The sequence below is a fragment of the Molossus molossus genome, unplaced genomic scaffold (genome assembly GCF_014108415.1).
Source record: "Molossus molossus isolate mMolMol1 unplaced genomic scaffold, mMolMol1.p scaffold_m16_p_3, whole genome shotgun sequence".
NCBI classification, from domain to species: Eukaryota; Metazoa; Chordata; class Mammalia; order Chiroptera; family Molossidae; genus Molossus; species Molossus molossus.
In genome coordinates, this window is record NW_023425366.1 from 47,291,318 (window position 1) to 47,304,175 (window position 12,858).

Below are 12,858 nucleotides of genomic sequence, written 5' to 3' on the forward strand. Positions count from 1 at the left end.
GATTTTGAAGTACATTACATACATGTGTACGTATATGTATATGTAGGGGATTTTAAAAGAGAGTGGATTTGTAATTGTCCCTCCTTTCTTCTCTCCACAGAGACGGCCCAGAGTGAAGCCCAGTGGTTTTGGGAGGCAAAGAATCTGAACCAGCAACTGAGAGAAGCCTACACCGATGCCAATTTCCGCCGCATGTGTTTGCTTGAGGTCTCTTCCTGTCTAGCCACAGAACTGCTGAACTGTGACCTGTCCCTTGCTTCAAAACACATCAGCAGCCCTGTGCAAAAGCCCGTGCTATTGTCTGATGTCTTTGCCAACTTGAACTCGGTCATGTGTGTGGAGGGTGAAGCTGGTAGTGGAAAGACAGTCCTCCTGAAGAAAATAGCTCTTCTATGGGCATCAGGATGCTGTCCCTTGTTAAACAGGTTCCAGCTGGTCTTCTATCTGTCCCTTAGTTCTACCACACTGGACCAGGGGCTGGCCAACATCATTTGTGACCAACTCTTAGGAACAGAGGGATCTGTTACTGAAACGTGCATGAGGACCATCATCCAGCAGTTAAAGAATCAGGTGTTATTCCTTTTGGATGACTACAGAGAAGTGTGCTCAGTCCCTCAAGTCATAAAAAAACTGATTCAAAAAAGCCACTCGTCAAAGACCTGTTTATTGATTGCTGTCCATACAAACAGGGCTAGGGACATCCGCCGATACCTAGATACAATTCTAGAGATCAAAGTGTTTCCCTTCTATAATACTATCTACATATTAAAGAGGCTCTTTTCTCATCATTTGACCCGTCTGAGAAAGTTTATGATTCACTTTAGAGTAAATGCAAATTTGCTGGGAATTCAGAAAACTCCGCTCTTTGTAGCAGCAGTCTGTGCTAGTTGGTTTCAAAACCCTTTTGACCAGTCCTATGATGATGTGTCTGTTTTCAAGTCCTATATGGAATGCCTTTCCTTAAAGCATAAAACTTCAGCTGAACTTCTCAAAGCAACTGTGTCCTCCTGTGGTGAGCTAGCCTTGAAGGGGTTTTTCTCATCCTGCTTTGAGTTCAGTGATGATGACCTTATAGAAGCAGGGGTTAATGCAGATGAAGATCTAACCATGTGCCTGATGAGTAAATTCACAGCCCAGAGACTGAGACCAGTCTATAAGTTTTTAGATCCCACATTCCAAGAATTTCTTGCTGGGATGAGGCTGATGGTACTCCTGGATTCAGAAAGGAAAGAAGATCAAGATTTGGGACTTTATTATTTGAAACAAATCCACTCATCCATGATGGTTATAAGTCCCCATAAAAATTTTTTGAAGTACATCTCCTGCTACCCTTTAACAAAGGCTGGGCCAAAAATTGTATCTCATTTGCTTCATTTGTTGGATGATGAAGAGTCATTGAGGAATATATATGAGCCACATGACAATCTAAAGCACGATTCACAAGCTTTGGACATGGGGGACTTATATAGGATTTTGGGGCAACTATCTCCAGAACATTACTTTTTACTGGTTTCAAAACATTTACTGGCTCTAGCCATAAACATTGCTTATCAAAGCAACACTGTTGAGGCATGTTCTCCACTTATTTTGCAATTCCTTCAAGGCAGAACTCTGACTTTGGATACGCTTAACTCACAGTATTTTTTTGACCATCCAGAAAGCCTGTTGTTGTTGAAGAGCATCCACGTCTCCATAAGAGGAAAAATAGAAACCAGGTTACCCATCCCAGTTAGTTCAGTCCTGGAAAGATGTTGGGACAAATCACAGGTACCAACCATACATGAGGACTGTGCTTCTGCCTTTGAAGATATGATGAAATGGGAGCGGAATTTAGCTGAAAAACAGGAAAATGTGAGGATATTTATGAATATGGAATTCAGAGCACCACCAGACATCAGCACTGGCTACTGGAAACGTTCTCCGAAGCAGTACAAGATTCCCCTTCTGGAAGTGCATGTTACTTCTATGGATGGTGTGGACCAAGAGATGCTCAGGGTTCTAATGGAAGTTTTCTCAGCTTCACAGCACATCGAACTTCATTTAATGAACAGCAGGGGCTTTATTGAAAGCCTTCGCCCAGCTTTTGAGCAGTATAAGGCTTCTTTCACCAAGTGCTCCATAAGTGAATTTGAGCTGAATGCAGTGGAACAGGAATTGCTTCTCAACCTGCCTTCCCTGGGATCTCTCCAAGTCTCAGGAACAACCCAGATACAAGGTATATACCTGAAGATGTATTAGCTGGCGATTCAGATGGTAACTTGATTTGCTCACTCTTAGTTTTAGGTGGATTAAATTTCTGAAAGCTTGAGACCATAAATGCTTGCTGATAGAAAAGACATAAAATACACCTTCAGTAATTTATTTTTGTCAGTAGTATGAATTAATGAAAGGCCTCTAAGTAGAATGCTTTTCAAACAATTCAGGTAAAAGTGAACTAATTTCAAGCAACTCGGATAAAAATAATAAAATATTAATAGATACAAATTACTTATTAGTAAAATAATGATCTGATGGTAAAGAAGATGCTTGAGGATCACCCTCACCTACCTGCTTAATGGGAGGAGGGGCCTATCCTGTACTCGCTGGGAAATAATAGCTCCCATTTATTCGTGTCTTTTCACTTTCAAGTAACGTTTGCAAGTTTTTAGTGTAGACTTTATATTTCTTTCATTAAATTTATTCCTAGGTACTTGTGTTTTTCTATATTTGTGTAAATACTATTTGTGTTTTTCACTTTCTAATTTTTGCTAGTATGGCTTTGGTTTTTCAACAGTTTGTTATATGCCTAGGTGTGCTTTGCTTTGTATTTATCTTGCTTTAGGGTCACTGAACATTTTTGGATCTGTGGGTTATTTATCATAACATTTTGCTTGCTCACTCTGCTGGTGTGGCTCAGGGGTTGAGTGCTGACCCCAAGCACTGGGTGGGTGCCAGTTCGATTCCCGGTTGGGGCACATGCCCAGGTTGTGGGCCTGGTCCCCAGTGGAGGGCGTCCAGGAGGCGGCCGGTCGATGTTCTCTCTCATCGATGTTTCTGTCTCTCTCTCCTTCTCCCTCCCTCTATCTCTAGAGTCAATGGAGAGGGAGAAATTAAAAAAATAATTTTGCTTGCTATTTTCAATATTTCTCTTATTATAGTAAACTATATATAAAATGTACAATTGTAACCATTTATGTCTACAATTCAGTGGCATTATGTACATTTACAATGTCATGCAACCATCACTGCTATCTATTTCCAGAAACTTTTCATCATCCCAAACAAAAACTCTGTACCTATTAAATAACTCCTTCTTCTTCCATGCTGCTGATAATGTCTATTCTACCTTATGTCTCTATGAATTTGTCTAGTCTAGATATTTCATATAAGTGGAATCATACGATATCTTGTCCTTTTGTGTCTGGCTTATTTCACTTAGCATGTGTTCAAGGTTCATCCATGTTGTAGCATGAGTCAGAACTTCATTCCTTTTATAGATTAATAATAGTCCATTGTGTATATGTATATATATCATGTAGGTATGTATGTATGCGTATCGTGTGTGTGTGTGTGTATCTCAGATGTTTATCCATTCATCTGTTGATGGACACTTGTGTTTCTTCTGGCTACTGTAAGTAATGCTGCTATGAACATGGGTGTACAAATATCTCTTTGAAACCCTTCTTTCAATTCTTATAGAAGTGGGACTACTGCATCATATTAATAATAATAATTTTATGTAATTTTTGAGGAATCGCCAAACTGTTTTCCACAGTGGCTGCATAGTTTTGCATTTCCACGAGCAATGTACGGGGCAGGGGTGGGCTCCAATTTTTCCACATCCCCATCAATGCTTGTTTTTTACAAAAATCATACAGGCATCCTAGTAAGTGTGAAGTGGTATTTCATTGTGAGTTTGATTTGCATTTCTCTAATGAAATAATGATTTAAGCATATTTTCATGTGCTTATTTATTGGTTTGTTGTGCCTTTTTTGGGAAGGCATGTCTATTAAGTCCTTTGCCCATTAAAAATTTTTAAATTGATTTTAGAGAGAGAGGAAGGGAGAGGGAGAGATAGAAACATCGATGACAGAGAACGTCGATTGGCCACCTCCTGCATGCCCACACTGGGGATTTGGCCCACAACCTGGGCACATGGCCTGACCGGGAATCGAACCAGGACCTCTCAGTTCTTGGGATGATGCTCAATCCATTGAGCCACACCAGTCAGGTGCTGGCTCTGATTTTAGCCCTACTAAAACTCCAGTTACTCTTCTATGACTGGACTAAGGGAAATGGGACTTTGGAAACCCAGGGATGTAATTCCACAGAAATAAAGCTTTGTATTATATCGCATCCTCCAGTGCCAGTCTCAGAAATGTCCTTTTCTCGGTTTATCCAAAGGACCCCATTCCCACTAGCAACAGGGCAGGTGGCAGGGGACGAAACACGTTTTCCTCCCATGACAGTCTGTGAAAGTTTTCATGTAAAAATAGCTTGATGAATCAAAATAACAGTTTCAAATTTTCCACTTGGAACTCTTTACCTTAATAATGGAAAACTGTGTGCTGCTTTCTAGATCAACTCTTTCCTAATTTGGACAAGTTCCTGTGCCTGAAAGAATTATCTGTGAATATGGACAGACAGAATGTTTTTTCAGTTATTCCTGAAGAATTCCTAAATCTCCACCATATGGAGAAATTATTGATCCAAATTTCCTCTGAGTATGCTCCTTCCAAACTAGGTAAGGATGGCACTTTGGTTTACTTGTTTTCACATCATTTGGTAGAGCTACTTGGCAAATGATTCATTTAAGTGTTAAAGCTTCTGTGGATCTATGGGTGAAGTCTGTATCCATGGCAAAGTGGGAATAGCACTTTCTCATTAAGAGCAGAGAGCTATTTGTAATTATTGAGCCCTTACTACGTGCTAGGGATTGTTAAAGCACCTTACAAATATTAACCTTCATACCCATTCTATGAGGTAAGGTACTATTATTTACAGCTGGGAAATTGAGGTATAAAGACCTTCATTTGCTCAAGGTCACCCAGCTAAGGAAATGGTAGACCCGTGATTCAAACACAGGGATTCTGATTACTACTAAGTCTGAGCTTTAACCATTGGTATACTGTCTCTCCAAAATAACTGAAAGAGTTCTTTTATTTTGTTTTGAAGTGACAGATCTGCCGGATTAGGTGGAAGGCAATATGCTGAAAGGCAGCAACGGAAGCATTTCCGTTCTTCCCACCAGCCTCATGGTTAACGGACAACTCATACAGCCACCTTTCTTACATACATCACGTAGCGAAATGACAGGTGTCACCAATTCCTTATTTTAGTAAAGACTGAACAGTAGGGACCGAGGAAATGTAAATCTCTATGGAACTGACATGCAGAACTGCAGGCAGAAGAATTCAGAGCTGAAGCCTGAAGTAGTTGTTTCTGTACATTTGTTAGCAATTTTTGCATCAAATTTAGATTTTGTTTCAGAGTTGGTACTACTTTTGTTTCTTTGTATAGTATTCCTATTGTGTAAATGTCATGTACAAACTCAGAAACATTAGGATGTTAAAGCTGAAGGTGACTTTGCCAAGTCAATACGCTTATTTTACAGAAAACTGATGCCGAGAGGCTCAGTAACTACATGTCCAAGTTCACACAGCTGACTACTTAGTTGAAGAACCTGAACCTAAGCCCAGAGTGGGGTGATTCTTGGATCATTACACTGTAGTGCTTTGTTTTAACTCAATATTGTTAAACCAACATAACAAATTATGTGGCTAATCTTGATAAAAATGTGCAATCTTGCCTAATTTCTTAAATCTTTTATATTTTACAGTCAGATTAATTCAGAATTCCCCAAATCTTCAGGTTTTCCACCTGCAATGTAATTTCTTTTCGGATTTTGAGTCTCTCATGACTGTACTTGCTTCCTGCAAGAAACTCAAAGAAATTAAGTTTTCTGGAGCATTTTTTAAAGCCATCCCATTTGGTAAGAGCTACAATTGTAAAGTTTTGGTTTAAGATGCTTCTGTGGACAGCCATGTTAAGTAAGCACTTTTTAAAAAGAGTCAAATTTTAACCATGTAATTGATGTCAAAGAACTATTGTAATAGATATGTGATCTTAAACAAGTTATCAAATGAGTTCTATGTGCTTGTAGTTTAAATATCTCTACTTATCAATATTATTTCCTGAGTAAAGATTTATCTAGTCATACTAATGAATTCTATCTGAATTATTGTATTATTTTCTATCACTTTAAAAATATTCTTTAAACACGTTACTTTTTTGGTATAAGAGTTGCAGCTTAAATAACTAGATTTTATTTTCCTTTTATAGTCACCATTTTGCCAAATTTTATATCTCTGAAGATATTAAATCTTCAACACCAGCAATTTCCGGATAAGGAAATATCTGAAAAATTTGGTATGTTGACAAAACTGTCCTTTTACCCATTCTTCACTCCCCTCCCCCCAGTCCTTCTTCTATCTTGCATTAGCTACAACACATCGTGATATGTATTAACTGCCTTAGCTAATTAGGACGAAGGGGAGAGTGTCGCTCAGCTTCTACTCTCAAATGCTTTGCATGGTCTCAGCGCCTTGTTTCTTAGAATACGTCGTCGGTCGCTATGGCACTACGCAATTTCATCGGCAGGTACCCATTCCAAACATGTTCCGTTTGTGTTGTTTTCAAAGTTTCTGGGATATAGGTAAAACTATCTTTTAAGGTTAACAAACTCAGTATGTGAAAACCCAGGTTGAACAAAATGACTAGCTGTATAGAAAGTACTTAAATACTTATTCATTTTTTTGTGATTATAAAAATAACGTATGCCCATTGGAAGTAAAAGATAAAGTGAGACATATTAAAACATTTTTTATTTGAGTAAAAATGGATTTGAATTAGGCGGCATCCCGTTTAGCAGATAGAAAGGAGTTCTGAGGAGCTATACAGAATGATTTGGCAGAAGGGAGCAGGAACAAGGAAATTATACTAGGCAAAAACACTGGTTGGTGATTGCAAGGTTAATTTCCTTTAGGGGATGGCAGGGTTCTATAAGGCAGATTAACTAACTAGTGCTGATCAGGTGATTCCTGACTGGTTTAAGATTCCATTTCTGGGAGAGCTGAACAACTAAGTCTTGCTTTGGTGACATTAGGTTTAGCATAAGCAACTCCATTTGGGGCTTATGTCTCTCTCTTTTGTTTTAAATCCTCACCCGAGGACATTTTTGCATTTATCTTCAGATAGAGTGGGAGGGAGAGAAGGAGGAAGACAGAGAGAAACATGGATGCGAGAGAGACACATTGAGTGGCTGCCACCCACATGACCCCAATTGGGGCCGGGGGACAAACTGCAATGGAGGTGCGTGCCCTGAGCGGGAACCAAACCTGGGTCTCTCTGGTCCGAGGGCCTGAGCTCCAACCGCTGACCCAAACTGGCCAGAGCTTATGTCTCATTTTTAATTCAGGAAAACATAAGGTAAGTCAGTAAAGACATGGAATGTGGAGCAGTTAGTGCCTTTTAAACTTGAGCATGCTTAAGAATCACCTGGGTCTCCTCGTCTTCTTTCCTTCCTTCGGAGGCAGCCATGTGGGTGGGGGAGGAGCAGGAGGGCTGAAGGGGCAGATACGTATCAGGGATCAAGAAAGTGCCTGGTATATAAATCAGGTTGATTAAGCAAATACATCGAGTATAATGAGAGCCAAGTTTCCTCACTGTTAGAGAAGGAATTTATAAACATTGAAAGGGTAGGTTAGAAAGAACTTTGAGATTAAATTAGTATTGGAAATATTGGCAAAACTCATATTTTGTTTTGTTTTTTGGTACATGCCCCTAGCAGGAACCGAACCCAGGACGCTCTGGTCCGCAGGCCAGTGCTCCAACCGCTGAGCCAAACTGGCCAGGGCTAAACTCATGGTTTTTAACCCGTTCACATAGATAAATAGATCAATGAACACACAGATATAGATATCCATGTATCTATATATCTCTATACACAAATACAAACATACATTTCTAAGCTTAGTTAACTGAAAGGCTAGAAAGCATCTGAATAGCAATGAGCACACCACATCTTGACTTCTAAATATTGGCCTCCCTAAAAGGAACCAAAGTTCTTGGAGAAATGACTGATGTAAGAACTGGGACAGAGAAAGTAAAAGATAAGCCTGGAACACTGTTTTTTCCTTTTTAAATCTTCACCTGAGGATATGCTTCTCATTGATTTTAGAGAGAGAGAAACATTGATTGGTTGCCTCCCGTACTCTCTGACCTGGGATTGAACCCGCAACCCAGGTATGAGCCCTGATGGAGATTTGAATCTGCCACCTTTTGGTGCACAGGATGACGCCCCAATCAGCTGAGCCCCCCGGCCAAGGCCTGGAACACTATTCTGTGGTAGGAAGTGTTCAAAACATTTCCAGGTGTGAGGCCTCAGAAGTAGAGGACTTTCTAGGGATCAAGTGATCCATAATGTACCATGCTAAGGAGGAATCAAAGTGAAGGAAAGATAGAGTGGAGGATTGTGAGGCTTCAGTGCTGCGGCAGAGGGAGAATCAGAGATAAGAGCAGGTGTGACCGGAAGGAAGCGGCGAAGGCCTTGAGGAGCCGGGAGAGTATCCAGGACGCCAGTAGAAGCTTCAGTCTAAAAGAGGAGATGGCCCTGGCCAGTTTGGCTCAGCGGTTAGAGCGTCGGCCTGCGGTCTGGAGAGACCCGGGTTCGGTTCCCGCTAAGGGCACGTACTTCGGTTGCAGTTTGTCCCCGGCCCTGGTTGGTCGTGCGGGTGGCAGCCACTCGATGTGTCCCTTTCACATCGATGTTTCTCTCTCCCTCCCTCCCACTCTATCTGTACAAAAAATGGAAAAATATCCTCGGGTGAGGATAAAAAATAAATAAATAGCCCTGGCCGGTTTGGCTCAGCGGTTAGAGTGTCGGCCTGCGGTCCTGAGAGACCCGGGTTCGGTTCCCGCTAAGGGCACGTACCTCGGTTGCAGTTTGTCCCCGGCCCTGGTCGGTTGTGTGGGTGGCAGCCACTCGATGTGTGCCTTTCACATCGATGTTTCAGTCTCTCTCTCTCTGTTCCTCTCCCCCCACCCCCCCACTCTACCTGAACAAAAAATGGAAAAATGTCCTCGGGTGAGGATAAAATAAATAAATAAATAAATAAATAAATAAATAAATAAATAAATAAATAAATAAAATAAAAGAGGAGATGGATATGTGATAGGTACTCTGGAATGCAGTGCAGAAAGGATTGAGTGGGGAGGGTGAACAAAATGGTTGTCTGGAAGCAGCAATGACGATCTGGGTGCAGGCTGACTTTCGCTTGTCCTTGGAGTGGAAGAGGAACAGTGTACTGCATGTGGCCTCCTGGGCTATGCATGATTTTAAGGCTAGAGACCATTTTTGGGGAACACGGTACAAAAAAGAGCTTTTTTTGTGTGTCTCCTGATAGCCTATACTTTAGGTTCTCTTAGTAACCTGGAAGAATTGATCCTTCCTACTGGGGATGGGATTCATCAAGTGGCCAAACTGATCATCCAGCAGTGTCAGCATCTTCGATGTCTCCGCGTTCTCTCATTTTTCCAAACTTTAAATGATGACAGCGTAATGGAAATTGGTAAGTTACCCGCAGATAAAATGTCTCAGCTTGCCCTGGCTGGGTGGCTCAGTTGGTTGGAACGTTGTTCTGTACATCCAAAGGTTTCGGGTCAATCCCGAGTGGAAGCGCGTATGGGAGGCAACCGATCAGTAGTTCCCTCTCTGTTTCTCTTTCTCCCTCTAAAATCAATAAACATGTCCTCAGGTGAGGATTAAAAAAAAAAGTTTCAGCTTGCATGAAAGCCACTGATATCACTCATGTCTATAACAACTTCTGTCTCCCTAAAAATGTTCAACCCTCTTCCTCACTTTCGCTGTCTTAGCTCCCTCTTATGTCCTATCGATTTAGGTTCATCCTGGTTAGGTTGGAAGTAAAAGATGTCCTATTTGAGACTATGCAAGTCCTCAGCTCTGTGTTCTTGACACCCAGTGCTCCAGACACCTGGCCACATGCTTTCCATGTACTTCTTTTTACAGTATTGAAAAAACTGAACATTATTACACATACAGAAAAGTATACAAGTCATAAATGTACAGCTCAATGAATTTTCATTTTCTCAGCACCTCAGTCTCTATGGTTAGTCATGCTATAGCCATGGATTCTAAAGTGAAACCAAACCTAACCTTTGCCCAAATTATGAAAAAGAGATTTAGCAATTAAAAAGGAAACAAAAGCCCTGGCCAGTTTGGCTCAGTGGTTAGAGTGTAGGCCCGAGGACCAAAGGGTTGAAGGTTCAATTCTCGGTCAAGGGCATGTACCTGGGTTGCAGGTTCAATTTCCGGCCCAGGTCAGGGTGGTGTGGGAGGCAACCAATCGATGTATCTCTCTCTCATCAGTGTTTCTCTTCCTCCCTCCCTACCTTCCACTCTATCTAAAAAACTCAATGGAAAAATATCCTTGGGTGAGAATTAAGAAAAATAAATAAATAAAAAATAAAAATGAAACATAAACCTTGCTATGTATCTACTTCCACAGTCAACCTGTATTCATTGAGAATTTGCTGTGTGCCAGGCCCTCACATCCTTCAGAATCTTCAATAAGAGTAGGGTCCCTTCGGGAAACAGGTGTAGTGTACAGTAGTAGACAGAGAGAAGACATGGTTTGAGGAACGTCACATCTTATTCTCTGTAAAAGGGGAGATGTGGTTGACACAACCTCTCATGTCCCTTGTCACTTAGCCTGTTTCTTTTTTTTGTTTAAAAACTGTTTATTATGCAAAATATTAACTTTTATAAAAAGTTTAATAACATACATCTCATGGTTACAGAAAGTCACCTTCCTGCAAAAAGGTATAAAAGCTATACACTCTATTATAGAGTTCATAATCAACCTAGTCTGTTTCTTAGCCATGCTGCGCTTTGACATCTCTCGTCCTATGAGACCAAAAGAGAAGTCCAAATGTGCGCAGAATGACAGAACTCTCACAGCAAACGTGGCTTCAGCGCTCTAGGGTTCAGCTTTACTTCTCTGGTTTCTGCTTTTCCCTTGGGTTTTGGCCAGGCAGTTCTTTATTAACTTGTCAGCATTTTGAGACTTTCAAGGAGATATTTTAAACATTTTATTGGCATTTTCTAAGTTCAGTGGTAGGAGAGAAGGTTGGTTCAAATAACCTAGCCTACCATTATTGAAATAAAAGTCCTGCCCAGCCGGTGTGGCTCAGTGGATTGAGCATCATCCCATGGACTGAGAGGTCCTGGTTCGATTCCCAGTCAGGGCACATGCAGGGGTTTTGGGCTCGATCCCCAGTAGGGGACGTGCAGGAGGCAGCTGACTGATGTATCTCTCTCATATCAATGTTTCTCTCTCTCTCTAAAAAATCAAAACATATATAAAAAAAACCCTTATGATTCAGATTTCATAAACATTTTGCTTTTACAGCCAACGTAGCAATCACTGGAGGTTTCCAGAAACTTGAGAACTTAAACCTTTCAGTGAATCACAAGATTACAGAGGAAGGATACAGAAATTTCTTTCAAGCACTGGACAACTTGCCAAACTTGCAAGAGTTGACGATTTCCAGGAGTCTCACTGAGTGTATCAGAGCTCAGGCCACCACAGTAAAGTCTCTGAGTCAGTGTATATTACGGCTGCCAAGACTCACCACTGTTAACATGTTAAGTTGGCTCCTGGATGCAGAAGACATCACACTGCTTACTTCTACGAAAGAAAAACACCCTCAATCTAACCAACTTACTATTTTCTGGAAATGGATATTGCCATTCTCTCCAATCATTCAGAAATAGAAAATTTAGCTAAAATATGCTGAATCAAGAAAATTTTTGTCAATAGTTCTAAAAATCTAATTATCCAAAATCATTTTATTAAATATTGCATGCAAAAAAGTTTATGAAACATGTAAGGTGTGTAAAAAAATAACTCTGCCTGTCCATCATTGAGCTTAAGAAACAGATTATTGCCAGGCCGGTGTGGCTCAGTAGTTGAGTGTTGACCCATGCACCAAGAGTTCACCGGTTTGATTCCTGGTCAGGGCACATGCCCAGGTTGTGGGCCCGATCCCCAGTGGAGGGCATGCAGGAGGCGGCCAATCTATGTTCTCTCTCATCGATGTTTCTCTCCCTCTCTCTCTCCCTAAAAATCAATAAAGAAAAAATATTTAAAAAAAACAAAAGATTATTACCAGCATCTCCGAAGTCTCTCAATGATCCTCCCCAAGTTTAGACATCTAATCCTCCATTATCCAACATCAGCATCAGGTTTTCAGGCTAGCTACGGTAAAGAGTAATAAAGCCACCAGGAGAAATGGGTACAGGGAGATACACTGATCTAAAAGTCACAATATGGAAGAACTCAGGTTATAGGAAATGACTAACTTAAGAAATGAGTCGGTTTCACACACAGGTGAAACAAGAGCTCACTTTAATACAGGGTGCAGATGAATCTCTCGTGGGCCAAGAGATACTTCTCAATCCTTGTAGGACCTGTTCTGTAGATTTAACTTTGGTGTAGTTGAGTTTACTTATCCCTTCCCTTTGTCCAGTGTGAAGAGAAATAGGATTTAGGGGAAAATGTTTTAATTCCAGAGGCTTTTGATTCAACATTACTGTATAAGCAAAAAATGAAAAATTTAGCATTACTGAAGATAAGCTAAATTTGTTTTCCAGAAAATTGAGTATTGGTGCTTTTTTAGATGATAATGTTTAAGAGTTCAACATATGCTATAATGGCCTTACCATTGTCTTATAAATCCACTCTGCTCAGGGAGAACACTGTCTTTTCAGTGACTCCATATGGCTCAAGGTATTACAT

At 40.7% G+C, this 12,858-nt stretch overlaps 1 protein-coding gene across 1 annotated transcript in view; it reads left to right on the plus strand.

Annotated features, from left to right (window-relative positions):
• The window catches only part of LOC118642357 (NLR family apoptosis inhibitory protein), a 35,913-nt gene extending 23,836 nt beyond the window's left edge, over positions 1-12,077 (plus strand). The window contains exons 10-15 of the mRNA XM_036280092.1: positions 101-2,215; positions 4,560-4,724; positions 5,820-5,972; positions 6,323-6,409; positions 9,445-9,609; positions 11,470-12,077. Of these exons, the coding sequence (XP_036135985.1) occupies positions 101-2,215; positions 4,560-4,724; positions 5,820-5,972; positions 6,323-6,409; positions 9,445-9,609; positions 11,470-11,834 (3,050 nt within the window). The 3' untranslated portion in view covers positions 11,835-12,077. The remainder of the gene's footprint in view (positions 1-100; positions 2,216-4,559; positions 4,725-5,819; positions 5,973-6,322; positions 6,410-9,444; positions 9,610-11,469) is intronic.
• Positions 12,078-12,858: the final 781 nt, after the last annotated feature.